Genomic DNA, 18,247 nt, shown 5'->3' on the forward strand with positions numbered 1-18,247 from the left:
GTACTTCAGCAAAGTGATCCTTAGGAAGCTCCCTGAGACAGAGAGGTTGATACTATAGTCTCATAAGGACGCTGAAGTAGAACCCTTTCTTTTTGGGGTCTAGCCTGACGTTACAGTACCCATGGTGGTCAGACCATCATTAAGGCACACAAATTGCTCAAATCCCACACTACTTTGAAATTAGTTTATATCCATTTCCCTTTTCCCCCCTGTTCCAAGTCAATCGATGAGGTTGCCAGAAAGAGCTGTAGACCAGCAGTAATTCCAATGAAACCTATGAATCTGCTTCCATGTAAGGAATGTCTGAAATACGAAATGTTAACTAGAGAAAATAAATCTGTCCACAGTATATAAATTTGCAGTCGTAGTACCTCCTTGCAGAGCCGTCCCCTTCCTCTTGGCCACTGTTTCATAGTTGAAACTGTTTTGTTCTGTTCTCCACACCAGGTTCTGAGATGTGCCCAACAATTAGGAAAGCTAAGAAACTGTGTGTCGGGCTGGGCAGATAGCTGCTGCAATAAGCTGGGAAAAAACAAGACTGCATATTCTCCTAGGTTCAGCACATTTCTTTCTGATGAGACAGGTTTTCCCCTCTTCTCCCAATTAAAACCTGGTCGGCAGTAAGAGCTAATTATGGCTGAAGTACTCCTCTATACTGCTCAGTGTTCCATTTGGGATGCTTCTGCCCTATTTGTTAGTAGGAGAGTAAAGGGCAAAAAGTGCTTTGATATTTTTTAATTCCTTTTATATGTTGATTTTATTAAAGACTGTTCATTTGAAGCTTGTGCAGTTTAAACCAAGCTGTACCTTTATAAGCCATCTGGCTGCTGAATCAACCTAAGCAGGAAAACCCAGACGAGAGAGAGATTTGGCTTCTTTACAAATTGCTGTATAAACATCCTAGTGCAGTGTGTTGCTCGTTCAGGGTCGATGGCTTGAGTTAAGCATAGTTTTGTTTCCTAGTTAGGAGCACTAATATTCATTTCCACTTTAAATCCTCTTCACCAGAGGCAGAGGTGTGAATCGATACAAACACATATGTGTGTGTATACTTTTAAACCTTTCAGTTGGTGTCTGGCAATAGCTATGACAACATTTTGCAAAAGGAAGTTAGATATGATGGAAGTGAAGTGCCAAATCAGGTGAATTAGTGCCCATCACTCCATGATGGCTGGGTTCACTGGGAGGCAAGAAAAATGACAAAAAATTGAATTTCCTATTCTCCTCCTCATAACAGCAGAAAAAAAATGCCTCTCAGTTGAGGCCTTTTGTGTAGCAAAAGGTGCTAGGAAGGACTTTTAATTAAAAGTCTCAGACTGGCCTGTAGCCACCAAGATATTTCCCCCCCTCATACTGGCACAGTCCAAGGGGGAACACTTTCCTTTGGGTAACACTGCCGTAGACGAGTGGCTCTGGTGTCAGTAGGAACGCTCCTTTTGTGGCTTTGCTGGTTATGGAATAGCATGATGGGGCTGTGAGAGGTTAACCACTCCTGTCCCTGTGGGCCACTTGATCCTTTCCTGACCTGAAAGCACTAAATCATAAACCTAACTAAAAAGGAATAAGGAAGTATGTGCAGCTTAGAAGCAGAACATGGTAACAGCATTCTTCTTCCAAAGCAGCCCTGGCTCCTTGAATAGTTTTAGGCAGTGTGGCTTCTTAACTTTATTTGTTTAACTTTAATTTCTGTAGTGTTCAGTGAAGAACTGCAGAACAGCCTTTCACGTCACCTGTGCATTTGACCGTGGCTTGGAGATGAAGACGATATTGGCAGAGAATGACGAAGTGAAGTTCAAGTCATACTGTCCCAAGCACAGTTCCACCAAGAAAGCTGATGATGAGATTTCAAATAAAAGCCCAGGTCAGGAGAAGGGAATTCAGGACAGCTCTCTTCCTGCCTGCATTGACCCTTTCCACAGCATGGATCAAAACCAGGAGGAGGCCCACAGAGTCAGCCTTCGCAAGCAAAAGCTCCAGCAGCTGGAGGATGAGTTCTATACGTTTGTTGAGTCTTTGGAAGTGGCTAAAGTGCTGCAGCTACCTGAGGAGCCGGTAGAATTTCTTTACCAGTACTGGAAGCTGAAGAGAAAAGCCAACTTCAATAAACCTTTGATTACCCCAAAGAAGGATGAAGAGGACAATCTGGCTAAACGGGAACAGGATGTTCTGTTCCGAAGGCTGCAGCTCTTCACACACCTCCGTCAGGACCTGGAGCGGGTAAGACACAACATCACCTGTGCCAGCTAGAGTTGGCCAAGATGCCAAATTACTCTCCTGGTGATGGCCTGTGTGAGCAGGGCACCTCATGCTGCCTTGTCAGAAAATACCATTAACACTGAATTTCTCCAGAGCATAGCAGTTACCCTTTGCACACCAAGGGTCAGGGGCCAGCAGGTCTTGGCTTGTGGTATTCAGTCTCCTACAGGTAGACTGTTGGATTTTTTGGTTTTTTTTGTGATTTGTTACTGATGGTTTTTTTAGTGCTTTTTTACTGATTAACACTGATGGCTGTGGACTGCACTGCAGCCCTCAGCTGGAGCCTTCTTTGCCTTTAAGGGCACATTCCTTTCACGTTCCTTTCAGCTGGTGCACAAGAAGGAAAAGATTATTGATTTGCAGCAGATCTGGTTTTCATTGGCACAGCAGAGTAAGATGACGTTTCCCTGGACAATCTGTGTAGTAGGTTTGAGAGGCAAATTATGTTCGAGTCATTTAGGTTTTGAATGTTTAAAGAACAGTTCAGTAGGATCATTTTGGTGTTTTAAGTACATCTAGTCCTGTAATGACCCAAATTCCTTCCTTTTCTGGTTAACTAGTAGAATTTAAGAGCTGTTAGAGGAGACAGAAAAAGTACTGAAATCAGTTTTTCACATCCCTACAAGCATGAGTCCTACTCAGTAACCTGTAGGTGAACGAGAGCCTTTCTTCCAGAATACTGTCTAATCTTTAAATCAAGACAGCAGGTGCTTATGCATCTACTGCATCCTTTGTAAAGGATCCTGATGACTTACTCTTGTCATTGCTGCAGTTCTTCTGAGTATTTTCTAGTTTCAACTCCAGCCTATGGGCCTTCTCTAGTTCAATAAGATCTTAGTTGTTACCTGGGATCTTTTGTTCCTGCTCCATGTGCTCAAGATTTCTTTTCATCCTCTCTTTGATCTGCTAAATAATTAAGAGTTTGTAACTATGTTCTCTGGATCTTAAATTATTCTGTATGTATCCTTTCCATTTCTACATGTGATATCAAAACAAGATACATGAGTTTTGTAGTATTTTTAGTATTTTACTACTCTGTGTTTCTGCTGATTGTACCCCCAAGATAATTTGGATTTTTTAAAAAAGAGACTTCTACAAAAACAGTTACACTTTTTACATTTATTGAGATCAGCCTGCAAGGTTCACAGGGCACCACAATGTATGCAGCTGAACTGAGTGAGAAGCCTTGGAATCATCCATGTGTACTATTCGGTGATTCCCTCATCTGGGAAATATTTAATATTTGAGTACATTTAAGGATTTCCAACATTTGTTTAAGTTTCATGTGTGTGTGATTTAGGTGTTCATAGAAGTTAGTTCTGTGCTGCAGCCCTCCAAATCTGATAGAATATTCTGTCAGTTAAATGGTATTTAAGACTCTTTTCTAAGAAATGTGTTGAAGGTGGTTAAATTTAAATACATTACTAACTTGTTTAAATGGTGTATAGTACTTCAACTGAATTAATTCAAAGCACAGATAGACAACATCATAGAAACATAATTCCTGTAAAACTCATTGACTTGCTGCCTTCCAGGTGCGTAACCTCACTTACATGGTGACACGGAGGGAAAAAATCAAGAGATCTGTTTGCAAAGTTCAAGAACAGATATTTAATAGCTACGCCAAGCAGTTGGAACAAGAAAGAGTTTCAGGTATGCTTCAGTGTTCTCTTCATGTGAGAGCACAGGCACAAGGTTTGCTTACAGGGTGACAGCTGATTGTGAAGGACAAACAGGACCTCATTTGTTCTCATTAAAATGTGGTGGAGTTCACCATGCATCAGGAGGAGGAATGAGAATGCGTGTAGCTGGAATGGTGGGCACATTGTTGTAGGAACTGCTGTGTCTGTCCATATCCATATCCTGGGTTGCTGCTTCTGCTCCTTGCTGGTGTGATGCTTTAATGATTCCTTAGGACAGGGAGACCATGACTCACATTCAGGGGCCATATGGCACCATGCAAGGCTGTGGTTTGTTAGTGCCACTGTGGTTTGTTAGTGCCACTGCATTAGCATGTGCTGCTCTGCAGCATCCATGGCAGTTTAAAGACATGAAAAGATAGCACTCTGTTTTTCTAAGGCCGTGGCTTTTTTATGCCTAATCTTATTGACAGTCTTTTCTCAGAAAGATTAATACCTTCAAAATTAACTGCAGTGACTAGATTATCCCTTAAGTATTCAGTAACTAATAAACGATATTTTAGATGGAATCAGTGAGATCCACTTGCTGGTTGCTTTTTGCCTTCCTCTCTGAGAAGCATCTCTGTCTTAGTGGATAGAGTAATGCTATGACTTGTATTTGCTACAAGTGTAATAAGGTGCAGCTTGGCTACAGGAAAACAAGCTACACCAGCAGGATGTGGTGAAACCATAACATACCTATGGAGCTGTGGTGTAAAGGTGCATGACAGGCAACTAAATACCTATTTCTGATATGGAAGTCAGGTATGAGGAACTGCTGTTCAAAACTGCTATTTACACAGATATGGAATTGCATGACTTGAATTTAATTTGTTTGCATTCAGGTGTGCCTTCCTCATTCTCTTCAGTGGAAAACACAGTGTTGTTCAACAGTCCATCTTTGGGCCCCAATGCCCCTAAGATCGAGGATCTGAAGTGGCATTCTGCATTCTTCAGGAAACAGATGGGCACATCTCTAACCCACTCCTTGAAAAAATTGCAAAAGAGAGACAGGTCTGGGAATGACAGCAAATCCCTGCTGAGGCAGCCCAGCCCGAGGGAAGGCAGTGCTGCTTCAGGTAGCTTTTTAAATTTTGACAAGACCTTTGCAGAAACACGGTTTGTGTCAGCACAGCAGAAAAATGATATAGTTATACCAGACCACAGGAAGAGGAGAGACAGTCGCTCACAGTCCGAGGTGGCCAAGGCAGAACTAAAAGAAAAGACTTCTAAACACAACCACAAACCACTGAGACCCACAGAACTCTCTCAGAGGCAATCAGAAAACAAAAGGGCTGCGAACCACTCCAGTGGCAGGTCAGAACCTGGCACTGGGAGGGATATAGTGCCTAAATGCAATGGGGGTCTCATCAAAGTAAACTCTAATCAGAGAGTAGTTAAAGTGCCTACAACGCCCACGACCCCAGTGAAAAACTGGGGTGGATTCCGAATTCCAAAGAAGGGAGAGAGGCAGCAGCAGGGTGAAAACCTGGAGGAGTCCTGCTGCCAGAACTCCAGCTACCCCTACATGGGCATGGGCAGAGTTCCGCCGAAGGACAGGACAAAAAGGAAGTTAAAGCCTGACAGTGAGAATGATGGATATGTCCCTGATGCTGAAATGAGCGACTCGGAGACTGAAGTGGTTGAAAAAAAGTGCAGGCAGCAGAGGCTCAGTCCAAACAGCACTATCAGCAGGAGGACAGACATTATTAGGAGAAGCATCCTGGCATCCTGACTGGACACAGGGAGACAGTGTCAGTAGAGTCACCGCCTACAAGCCAACTCCATGTTTATTCATTGGTGCGAGAGAGGAGCATTCTTAGACATGGCTACAGACTGACAATAACCCATTCTTTCTGAGTTGTTTTAAATATGTTTACATGCACTTAAAGCTGTTTTAAGCTTTTTGTTTTTTGCTCTGCTCCATCCCCTCACTCCCTTACCTCCATTTCTCTCACAGAAATGAAGTTTGAGTCTCTTTTATTTGCAACTTTCCTGAGTAAGAGAGAAATGTCATCACTACTTAAATAGGATTTGGGATGAACAGTAAAATAACTCACAGAAATCTTTTAGAAGGGGCTAGGGTGGGTAGGAGGAATCAGGCTGCATTCATCCCTTTTAGCTACAAGGTACTGAAAATTTTACTTCCTTCCCCTGCCTTCTGAAAAAGCACAAGCTCTTAATTTAACTCATGTATTGAATGGAAGATGGTTGTTAGACCATACTGCACTGCACTGCTAAATCCCATTACAAATGGTCACTGTCCTTGGATGGTGGCAGCTCTTTCTCCTCTCTTTGCAGAATGTGTTTGTTGCATTCAGTTTGAGCACAGGTGCAGCTCAAACCCCTCTGTATGCTCCAGAGTTTACATGGAAATGATGACCAGGAGTAGACATGATGTTGTACCAGAGAAGGAGGAAGGGACAGGGCAGGGCTGGAAAGACTCAGACCAAGCACAGACGATGCTCCCAGCTGGCTCAGTTCTGAGCAAGGGGCAGGTTTGTGGGTTCCAGCACCCCATGGAATAATCCTTCACTGTTAGTCAGTCACTGTCCTCTGGGCTTGTGATGACAATTCAAGACAGAAGTTTCCTAAAGCACTAGTCAGGAGAATTTCCCAAAGGCCACCACAGATGCACTAATAGTATGTACTGGGAAAGCCAGGCTAATGACACTGAAAAGATTGCTTTAAATGGACATGAATATATATTTTTAAATAGAATAAAATGCAAAGGCAATAAACTGTGATTAGCTCTTTACAGTCAAATGAAGAAAAATTATTTCGTTCTATTCTGGACTAGATTTGATGGAAGAGGGAACTCATGTTCTGATTGTGTACTTTTTTAATAATTGCAAATGGCAATAATTATTAAGCTGTCAGCAATAATATTAACAGGTTGTGAGGACACCATTTTGTACCAAGTAGAGCGCACACAGCACAGTGGACTGTTAGGAGCCTGTAGATTTTGGAATTCTGCATAGATGTAAGACAGGTATGTACTGGTGAAAAAGTTTTAGCAGCAATGAAAGGTGCAAAGAACCTCCTTCTCCCCTTTCCCACTCCAAGCCTGCTGTTACAGTGTCCACTCACTTCGGAATGTCAGACCCTTGCCTCCTGTGCAGGGAACACTTGACAACACAGAATTCCTCTGCCATAACTGAGTCTTCCAGAGGATTCAATCAGAAAATAAAAAAGGCTTATTAACACCCTTTCTATGCAAGTTATCATTATCAAGTAAATATTTCAGCAGAATGCATCTCTATTACTGTTTAAAACTCAGAAGTCTTAACCTTTTGAGGAAGGGGAATTTTATGTACGTCTAAATTCCTGTTGCTGGTCCCAAGTTGTCAGACTAATTATGTGACTTGCAAAGGTGAAAGTCAGGCAGGGCACTGGTGCCTGAGGTTACATAATCACTCTTGGGATGTGTTCAAAGTACAAACAGCAGACAAGAGGTAAAAGCAGGTAAGTTCTACTCAACATCCAGCAATGTTCTCTAGACAGGCACTGACAGATAGGCTGCTGTAAGCAAGCAGCTCATAATCACATGAGAATTGTCAAGCCATAGATGGAGTAACCTAAATTTGGATTCTGAGTAAACCTTTAACCTCACACCAGTTGGACAGAGGTACCTTGTTAATTTGCACTATTATGAATGCAGAGTTAATGCCTTACCTGTTTTATCCCCTTACATTTAGGGTAAAAAGCTTTGTAATGTTTCCAGTTGAGTTGAACGAAAACTGAAAAGGCTGTGAGCCAGCTGTGGTTACGACCATCTCCATAGGTTGGTTTTGTCTCCATACTTAGCTCTCAGCAGAAGGTGTTTTAAGTACTGCAGTTATAGTACAAACCCACCTCTGTGTTTTATTGGGATTTGCTGGATTTCTGTTTTCAAGCGTTCCCTTTCCTTCTGCAGACTGACCAAGAGATCTTTGATGTGATCAGTGTGTTCTGTCAAGCTGTAGGCTAGTTGAATGTCTGTAAAGTTGCCTGGAATGCCATTTGTTAGGTTATAAACTCAGACAAATGTAAATGAAGGGTTCTGTGTGTTGTGTATAAATCCTAATTTCAGAAATCTAAGAAAATTGTCATTATATTTGAAAAACTTGTACAGAAGATTTTTCACTATGTGCCTAGTTTGGGTGTCCCTTCAGCTGAAATTAATTTAAAAAAAGGTGCATGAAGAGAAACAGATAGAAATAAAAAGTATATGTAGAAATGACTATTTTATATGACATGGCCCGATCCTGTATTTATTTTCTCCCTTTTCGGAAGTATTTCTAAAGACCTAGGTGAAGACAGCTGTATTTTTTGTTAAAATATTTGGTAGAACTGTGCCTTTGTCTGTATGTGAATAAATGCTGTACATTTTTGCAATATCCTTGCCAGCAGTGTTTTAGACTTCTCAGTATTCTTCTTTGGGTTCTGACAGAAACATTTCACTACAGTGATGTCAACAACTTTCATGGTTAAAACAAGCACTTAATTTGGATTAGTACAGATATCACAATGCAGACTGCAGTTGCAAGATTTTTTTAGTTGTTTTTTTTTTTTAAGGACTACTTCTTACTGATAGCTGTGCCCATCCCATCAACAGAACACTTTTTTTTTCCCCTTTAGATCCTTCAAGAGATGTTGCTTACCTCAAAATGTTTAAATTTGTTGATCTGTGATGTCTTTCCAAAGTCCATAATCTTCATTCATGTTCCACTGGAAGAGGCACACCAGGTTTCGTACCTGTGGATTTTCAGGATAATTAGGCTGAATGTTCATTTCACATTCTGAATTGCCTGGAGATATCCTGCTATAGCAGGATTTCTAGAAGATGAGGATTCCTCTAAACTCAAGATACAGAAATGCAGAATGGACTTGGAGCAGAGCAAGAAAAGGACAAGGCTGTAAAGGCTCACATCTAGCAATGCATCTTGAAAAACACCAGTGATAGATCTTTCACTGTCTGGCCTGTTTCACAAGGGGTAGGGCTCTTGGGAAGATGCAAAATGAAATCTCACCTGTTGAATGCAAAGAATCTGATCACCTAGAAGTGTTTCCTAAATAGTCAAAAACATTTTTAGTCAATGGGAGGCAGTACTATCACACTAAGTAAGGAATCTTTAAATTACTCAAAACCTGCTGACGGGGGTGGAGAAAGGAAGTTTGCAGAAACAAACTTTCCAATGGAAGAGGGACAAGAAATACGCAGCTAGAAACAAATGTAAAACAACCAGGACAGCTAAATGAAAAGCTCCATGCCATGAAGCATATCAAGGAAAGGAGCAAAACTTACCTAACTAGCAAGTCTCAAGTTTTAATTGCCTTAGCAATTGCCTTTCCTCTGAATGCCCAACTTGGGAACAACATGCAAGCAGTCTCCTTTAGACACCGAAGGAAAATGACAGGAGTTGGTGGTAGTACGATGAGCTCCATGTGACCACATTCCTGCTCGTGGTTCAGCCAAATGCATTTGGTCTGTTTTTAGCTGCTCAGAGGATTAGGCAGACCTTCTCCTTTCCTGTGTCATGTGCTGTAATTGCTCTCCTGCCCCTTAACTTCACTATTAGGTGCTTGTGTCATCACTGCAATTTCTGTTCTGGCAAACAGCCATCACACAAGAGCTAGAATGTATCCATAATTAATGAGGAACCACACAGGTGCCCTTCTGTGCCCTGAAGAACAAAAACAAATACTCAGGCTTGCCTGATGCTTCCAGCCAGCCTTCACTTCACAGCCAGAGCCTGTCTTAGAGGAGTGAAGGGGATTAATAGCTCACACAGAATCTCCCAGGTGGTTGGTCATCATCTCAGCTGTGCATTATGGAAATGAAAATAAGGTGCTTGGTACTTGCCTCCCTCTGTATCATACACATGGCTGATTAATGAAACTTGACCTCTACAGAATTCTGGAGCTTTTGAACAGTGTATCCATGTCACTTTGAAGAATCTTCAATATCATTTTAGCAAAATTAGATTGCAACGAGTACGGGTTTATATCAAATGAAAAAAGCACTAGTAAAGACACGTACCACTGTAGGAACTAGTGACTTCCCCTTGCAGTAAGAAGGAATTGTTCCTGAAGTTGCATCTATCTTGCAGGCTCTACCTGCACAGCCAGGGTTTCAGGAGGTGGCACAAAGTCTTGAGCTGATCAACCCAGCTCTGCGTTTTTAAAATACAAATATGGTGAAGATCCACTGCCATGATCATACAGGTTTGTTAGTCCAAACCAGCAGTTTTGGGTAAGCACTACCCATCAACGGAACTAGAAGTTAGAAAGCAAAATTATACTCTTGACATTCAAGAGGAAGGACAAGAAATTATGTCACTTAAGGCTAAGATCGGAGTATTTCAAAATCAGTTAACACCTATCAAGTGCTTATAATATGTGCTGAAAGAGAAAATTGAGTTCGGCTCTGATTTTAGAATGATAGATATGAAGTTTCTCAACTATCAAGGAAAAACACGTAGACAAGAGGAATCCCACATACTGGCATCTGTAGAATTCAATCCCCCTATTTTAAAAGGCATAAAAGCTGGATGATGTCACCTTTGTGCAAACTGAAGTCAGAGAATGGATGTTCCCAGACACATACAAACCAAGGGAGCAGATCAACAGAAAAGCAAGGAATTGTAAAGTAATTGCAAAATAGTAATTAGGAAGAAAAAATACAACTGCAGAAATATTACAGTCCTTAGAAATGAGCTGTCTGAGGAGCCATGACAGCATTTTAGTTACTACCTGTATGCCAGGGGCACCAGACCAAACGGAACAAAATTCTTAAAACTGGAAGGCAATGGAGGCATCTTGCAGCTCAAACACTGACCACAAAACAAGCAACTATTTGGCATTTGTTATGTAATTAGTCTTGCTACGGCTCATAAAGGATCTTTAAATTGTTCCCAAGTTACTGCACTATAAAGAAAAATTAAAGGTATTGACTGTACATGACCAAAGCCAAGATGAATTTCAGTATAAGTGTTACCTACTCTCTGTACACAATCTTGTCATAGCTGGTACATTTTAGACCAAAAAACCCAAACATGCCACAGCATTGTGTCAGATTTTTTCATCTGCTATATTAAAGGACTTTACCAACAACATTCTGCATTCTTCTTCCAATCTTTATTGTGCATACAGAAACAGGACCTTCATCCACTCCCTTTCTTACCGGAATAAACCAGAGAATGTTTAAGTTTTACAAGCCTTGTTGTGTATTTTACTTTATTGCTCCAATATGAAGTTTCTCCAGCAATCTTCTTAACTCCAGTATGGTGAATGAGCAATACATACATTTAAATATTTTCCAGATCCTTCAGAGAAGCAGCTTTTTTATTCTGTGTAGTTATCAGGCTGAGCTGTAATGAAACACAAGCAAACAGTTTCTTAATAATTCTTTGTAGGATCAAAGTAACAGTAGAACTTCTATATTGAAGGTGTTACAAAGGAGAGAGAACAAGCACAGATAAATGGGAATTTGGGATAAACAAGAGAATTTACAATGTGCTCTATAGATGACTACTGCTTTTATCTTATTTTAGGTTCCAAAGAATTCAAGATGATGAAAGATCAGGTATCAGGAGTAGACTTTAAAGAACACCTACAGAATAGACATGTTTTAAACCTATGCAGCCATTATCCTGTATTTTTTATGTTTCTTGTTGAATTACTATTATTTGAGAATAAGCTAAAATTTAGAGTAATTGAACTGTCCACAATAACAGTGTAATTTCTAGGCTCCCTAGTAGTCCACCTCTAACCTATATTCGATTTAATTTTACAAGTAAGCTGGATAATATAATGAGAACACACAATTAAGTCAGAAAGCAGCCCTCAGCCTACAGATTGAGGATACAGAGAATCCCATTCTGAATCTGAGGGAACACACACACAAACATTCAGTGTTTGGAGACCTGGACGAGAATACCCAGATTCAGAAGAGTGGACATTCTTGCAACACTACTCCCGGAGACCTCTTTCTCCAGACTTTAGTAGGACACTGCTGGTATGTCTTTTCTTGGGGCTTGGCACAGCAGTTCTGAGGTCATTACAGAGCAGCCAGGCCTGACAGCTGACAGCAAGCTTCAAGCTTGACCTCTGTCAAGCTTGAAGATGTCAAGGCAATTCTGAACTCTGGCAACAAGATATGGGCAACAGTTCAGCTGCTGAACGTCTATCAAATCTCTTTGTTACCTTTCAGAGGGAGCCTGGTGAGGAACAGCTAACTACCAATCTTTGCTGGAACAGCAGGACCTCTTTCTCTATGGGCACGGAGGCCACAAGTTTACTCCCTTGAAATGTGACATGACCATGTTTGGTTTTTTTATAGGAAGACAGCATCCCAGAAGTATGAGAGCTGAACAGATCCCTATAACAAACACGAGGTTAAATAAATAAATAAATTACTCTTTCAGAGCAAATCTTCAGCAGCTGAGTAGACCTTGTCATGACAGAGAGCATTTAGAGCCAGGAACCATAGCTTATGTTATTACGGCTTGGCAGCTATGCCCTCTTATTCTCTCCTGTTGAGAAAAAAATGCCATTTGTCCTAAAACTGGACAATTTAGGTCAGTAAAATATTTTCTCTCTGCAGCTCACATGGGGTCACCCATATTAACAAGTTATAATTTGCAAATCAGTTTCCTAAATCACTGTAAAAAAACGTGGGAGGCAAAAAGACCATCTTTACTTAACAGGAGGCCAACTTGAGTAATTAACCTCCTTGGAAAATAAGTGATCCCAGGGTATAAACATCCAGGGGATTTGTTTAGAGTTGTATAGCTTAAAGAGTATGGAAAAATTAAGGTGACATACATATACACCACCTCTCTTTTCCCTCTTCCCATGGCCTGGAAAAAAACAAGCATTTCCTATTCTGTCTGCACAATTTTCAGTATTTTTGTCACTGCAGGAGTTATTGCAGCTGTTACACGTAGCTGATGGTAACTGCAGTGGGGTGTTCTTCAACAGATAAACAACCTGCTCTGTGCAAACAGGAGCTGCAGTTAGTGAAAGGGTTTCTTTTGTCTTTGCTAGCTTGCTGCCATTTCTGAAGCTGGAAATGATCGTACACCTTCATTAACACATTTTAAAGTTTAATTCATATCAAACTGGTTTCCATAAACAAACCTACACTGTCACATAGGCATCCTGTCAGAAGGCAACACATTCAAAATACAAGTTTGTTGTTAAAATTATATTAGTAATAATGCACGTAAATGATCATCTCTGCCTCAGGAATGATGCAAAGTGAGTACTTCTGTGCTTTTTGTATTCAATGTGCTTAGATAACATTTTCTGTGAGTTGTGTACCTGTTGAGATGCTGTGGCTGCCCTCTGTTCTGCCTGGCTCAGTCGTCTTTGGAGCCTATCGATGTATTCACGATATTCCATCTTTAATGTCTCATCCTATGTAAATGGAATATCTCATTACCAATGCCAAGTTCTTTTCACTGAATCCACACATACTGCAGCAAAAAAGCTTAACACAAAGGAATGTCAGAAGTGGAAATGTTTTCCCTTTACAGTAATCCTGAAGACAAACTGCTGACACATTATAGAGAATTTCCAGCTCAGATATGACATGACGTGACTTTTCCACTCAGACTAATTTGCAGGGGAAGTTTTACTCATTTCACCATCTTGAAGCAAGATGCATAAAAGCTGACATTTTAATTCAAGTAATTTAATTCACGCAACCTTGTCATGTAAGGTAAAACATGTAAATGTTTTAGCTATACTCAAAAGGAAAAGGAATATACTAGATAATACAAATGGGCTGATAAACCTGCTACAGACCTCCTCTGTTCTCTTCAAAGGGTCCGCACAAAGCCTTTCTTAACCAGCGTTTACTCAAAGAAATCTATTCTTGCATCAGACCCAATTTTCTCCTCTAAGTAACACAGCACTACAAAAAACAAGATAGAAGGACTTATCCTGGGTAGAACTGGATGTTTTCCCAGATTTATGAGGCTGACAGGAAAGTCCTTTTTTAAAGTGGACCTTAATTATTGAACAATGCACATTCCAAAACAACCCTGTCCTTAATCTTTAAGGGATAATACCTTTGCTATATGCATATATGGACACAGAAGGTAAATTCCACTGTCCACATAGCATGTGGAGAACTTGGTATCTCTGTCTATGCCACATTATCCACAATGTCAATGCCTGCTTCTGTTTAGAGGCTTGCATGAATCCACAGGCATAAGTAAGTTCAGAAACACTTCCTGAATTGTCTAAATTAGTCACCTTAAAGATGATCTCTCCTTTAACTTTGGTAATTTGAGAGTAAAGTTCATTTGTCTTCCTGCCGTTTGAACATGTCAGTCAGCAGAAACAGTGAAGTTTTCCAATTATTACTGACTATCCCTGTCAAATATCCTTAATTTTCTCTAAACCAGCAACATAACTCACCTAAACAGGTTTTTTTTAAGATCCAAGTGTACACACATCAGGTTGTAACTGAAAGTAGCTGTCACATCAGTCATTATCTTACCTCAGTTACCTTCTCATTTGCTATTTCCAGCTGGGAAATGAGCTCCTGGCTACGAAGTTTTTGTTGACACAGCTCACTTCTATGAATCAGAAGAAAAGATGCTGATTAGCACACAGTAGTACTTCAGTTATTGGAACATAATTTCATAGGTCCTTCGTTGCATTGTAGGGGCTTATAGTGGATTTTAATTACAGGGTTGCTCTTAAAACACTGATTTCAAAAGCACCACACATCACTTCTTCATGCTGTGTATTCAAAACTGTAATGGCAGAGGAATGAAATGTATTTGTTGGAATCAGCAGGAGTTTGTCAAGAGCACTTGACATTTTACAGGGTTTTATTTCTGTTTATTGAATCTTATTTCGGAGGCATGATATCTAGTATGTAGTAAATATAAGCTGCATTTGCACAGTGCATTCAATATTGAGATTAACATTCTAATTGGTGTTTCTTTACCAGACTTCAACGTGGGCATTTTAAAGGTGCTTTGAAGTACCTGAAAATAAATCATTCTATACTTGTGAGACAGACAACAATGTGACACTTCATGAGGAAAAGGAAAATACCACCTACTTCAAAGCAGTCTTTTTACTTTTATACTGAATGAGTTTTAGTGATCCTCAATTTGCATAGTATTGAAGACAAAAACCATCTGGGTTATGACAGACATCTTTGACCTAGTGCTTAAAGGAAACAGTCCTTGCCTCCTGTCATCACAAGGCACAGAAGAAGAGGGATGACTAAAGATGAAACTTTGGTAATTTTAGCCAGAGGAAGGTGCAAAACTGAACTGATCTAACCTTTGACCAGTCTCTACTCCACTACCTCACCTTTAGATGCTCTACCAAAACTACAGGTACTGTAATGGAACCTAAAGCATTTATTCTTTTTGAGGGAATGGGGGTAAAGTAGAAGATACTTTAGCCTCAGATCTTAATCTTAAAAAGCCTCTGATATTTTAATGATGACACTTAGTTCTCAGCAATTTACTCATAAACTTTTAAACCTAGTATTTCATAGAAGTTTGAAAACTTGATATACAGCACTTGCAATACAAGGTTGCAATGTATTTGTCACATCAGGTCACCACTGTACCAGGTGAGTAGTTTCCACTCCCCTGTTCTCCACCAACCCCATTCACCAATCCCAGGTAGATATCACAAAAACGGCTCAACAACTTTTAACTTTCATAAAAATAAAAGTACATAGGTATAATCTCTATATAATTTTAACTGTTTAACAGGATTTAAATATCTGCCTGTGTTACCACATGTGAACACTTTCATATAAAGTAAGAATTACAGATGGATTAAGACTGCAGGATCAAGAGAATATGTTAATATGTAACACTATTGCAATTTGTCCTCCATGATCAATATCAAGCATCAAGATGAGGCATTTTCAATATAGGAGACCAATTTTAAGGCGCCTAAAAATTCTTCATTACTGAAAACAGTCTGTCTCCTATGCTTGCACTTGAGTATGGAATTAGCATGCTTAGCAGCACAGCCCATAAACAGTTTTACATGCTCATATACAGCTGTGGTCAAGGAATTATATTTATAATGAGATCACACTGAACACATATTTAAAGAAAACAGTTTAACCTTGTAAGCATAAGGAAATGTGATGCCTATTGAGCCAGACAGTTGATTCATTCTGAGTGTTAACCCTCCCCAAATACACATTATGAGATCTCAATATTAGAATTGAGCAATAACCCCCCAACTGCTGAATAATTAAATCAGCCCCCACTGTACATTGTCTACAAGTGAGTAGGAAACAAAAGGTGAGCTTTTAGCATTTTGGCAGACAGGTGATAAATCCACCAGCTGCAGCAAGTACTTTCTGCAAAGCTCTCATGATAAATATAGCATGTGCCAGCTGGGTTTTTTTTGGTTGAATTATACTATAATATGATTCAGTTACTCTTAGTAATTACGAATTTTGTATACTGCCAGTACCTGCATCTGTCTCTTACCCTGCTAATTTTTTTCTTTAATGAACAATTTAAAATAAGCAGCTACAGCTGCCAAACATTACACAAGTGCAGCCAAGAGTAATGTTTTAGAAATGGAGGAAACTTCTTCATCTCAAATGCTGTGCAATTCACTGCATGTACTCTACATTTCATACACTGCCACCAAAAAAGGTCATTGCTCAGAGGCAGATTCTTTTCAATTACAAAAGAGATAAAACTGAGAACTCCAAACCCCACACATGGCTACAGGGATTCCCAACTATGACACAGAAATGTGTGAGAGGCAGAAACGCGAACACAGACACCCAAAATAGCTGCAATCAGACCACTTAAGCTAAGTATTTCAATTTAAAAACAATATGGCAAGGATTCCTTTTTTTTAAGTACTGACAATAATAATTCAATTGAATATTAAAAAAATTAAGCCATTCAGTATAGTTATTCAAATATAATGGATTTATACTACAACAAGTATTTTTGGTTTTTTCCCCCAAAAAGCTGAATCTACTAGACATAATGGCAGATGGGTAAGATTATTAATTTACTAATTCATACTATGTATTATTATTACATTTTATTACATTTTTATTTAAAGAGTTCAGATTTTTAAAACTCCTCAAATGTTACATGGAAGTACACTTATCATCTTTATCATTTAAGGTAATGTTTATGAATTGTTTCATGTACTGTTTCGTAGAAGAACAGACCTGTGCATACCTATTTCTACCCAATTCAAGCTAAACCGTACCTTAACCAAGCAAACATCCACGTCTGACAGGCCAAAGCAATATTCATGGCAGAGCTGAGAAAACTGTCAATGCCCTGTCAAGTTTTCAAGTTAGAAGACCTACCTTTTTCTCTGTCTGCAGTTTTCCAGATCTACTCCAATGAAGTGCATTCTATGGATAATTCAGTTATTTGATTCAGTATGACACTTTGCTTATCCAAGCGAATCTTATCCTGATGCCTGCTCCAAACAGAATCATGTTCAACAAAAATAAGCTCATGGTGTTGGCCACTGGTGCAGAGTCTGGTAAGAGTTTATCTGGTTATCTGCAAAATTCCCTCTCTATTTACCCCAATTCTTACTTCATTCTCAGGATTAGGACATAAAAATCTATGGAAAACATTGATATGCCAATTAGATGGGATTAACCATCTATTGTATTTGTGCATTCATTTTAGCACAGACCGGTCAGGGAAGACTTTACAGAATGAATGAATAATCTACCCTTATTTTTAAAACCTGCATACAGTATGGGCACTTTATTTTCTTTGAGCAAATGCTGGCAGATTGAATTACTCTAGTTTTGCCTACATTCTCTTGCTAGAACTGTCTCTCTCATCCCTTCTCATTCTGTACTGTGTTCTGTCGTTACTGAAGTTTGTTTCCTTCCAATTTACAGATTTCCTAAATGTTCCTTTGTTATTGCTGATTCCATTTTCTATCTGATGTCATTTATTCTTCTCAGCTGAAGTCTGAAGAACTACAGAGCCTGTAAAAACTTGCACATGTATTCCCCACTTCTTTCAAAAGTAAATTCTTTCAAATGAAGACAAGAAAAGTAAAAAGCTGGAAGCACTTGCTACAGATTTTTTACCACAGTTGTCAAAGGCAACTTAAATTTTTGGAACATTCAAACTGATCTTAGAGCCTACAACTTTACAACTGGAAGCTCTACACCCTGTAGATCAGCAACAGCAACTTGGATTACTTCTAATTCTTATCAAATTCTACACACATTGGTATAGAAGTGACATCGAAGATCAAAATAACATTTTCAACATTAAATCTAGTTCTGATTTGTTATTTAGATTAATTAGACAACATTCCCAATT

The 18,247-nt window shown here is 39.6% G+C and overlaps 2 protein-coding genes across 13 annotated transcripts in view; one reads left to right on the forward strand and one right to left on the reverse strand.

Moving 5' to 3' along the window:
* The window catches only part of JADE1 (jade family PHD finger 1), a 56,999-nt gene extending 48,548 nt beyond the window's left edge, over nt 1–8,451 (forward strand). For all 8 annotated transcript variants that reach the window (XM_017829918.1, XM_017829922.1, XM_017829921.1 and 5 more), the window contains 3 exons: nt 1,693–2,217; nt 3,792–3,909; nt 4,781–8,451. In XM_017829918.1, the coding sequence (XP_017685407.1) occupies nt 1,693–2,217; nt 3,792–3,909; nt 4,781–5,670 (1,533 nt within the window). In that variant the 3' untranslated portion in view covers nt 5,671–8,451. The remainder of the gene's footprint in view (nt 1–1,692; nt 2,218–3,791; nt 3,910–4,780) is intronic.
* Nucleotides 8,452–11,035: 2,584 nt separating this feature from the next.
* The window catches only part of SCLT1 (sodium channel and clathrin linker 1), a 35,264-nt gene continuing 28,052 nt past the window's right edge, over nt 11,036–18,247 (reverse strand). For 2 of the 5 annotated variants that reach the window (XM_017829925.1, XM_017829923.1), the window contains 3 exons: nt 14,428–14,506; nt 13,242–13,337; nt 11,036–11,287 (listed from right to left, as the gene is read on the reverse strand). In XM_017829925.1, the coding sequence (XP_017685414.1) occupies nt 11,225–11,287; nt 13,242–13,337; nt 14,428–14,506 (238 nt within the window). In that variant the 3' untranslated portion in view covers nt 11,036–11,224. Of the gene's footprint in view, nt 11,288–13,241; nt 13,338–14,427; nt 14,507–17,259; nt 17,376–18,247 lie in introns of those variants that run through there. The other 3 variants (XM_017829924.1, XR_001877194.1, XM_017829927.1) reach the window with 3 other exon arrangements.

Source organism: Lepidothrix coronata, unplaced genomic scaffold, assembly GCF_001604755.1.
Source record: "Lepidothrix coronata isolate B3197 unplaced genomic scaffold, Lepidothrix_coronata-1.0 Scaffold171, whole genome shotgun sequence".
NCBI lineage: Eukaryota > Metazoa > Chordata > Aves > Passeriformes > Pipridae > Lepidothrix > Lepidothrix coronata.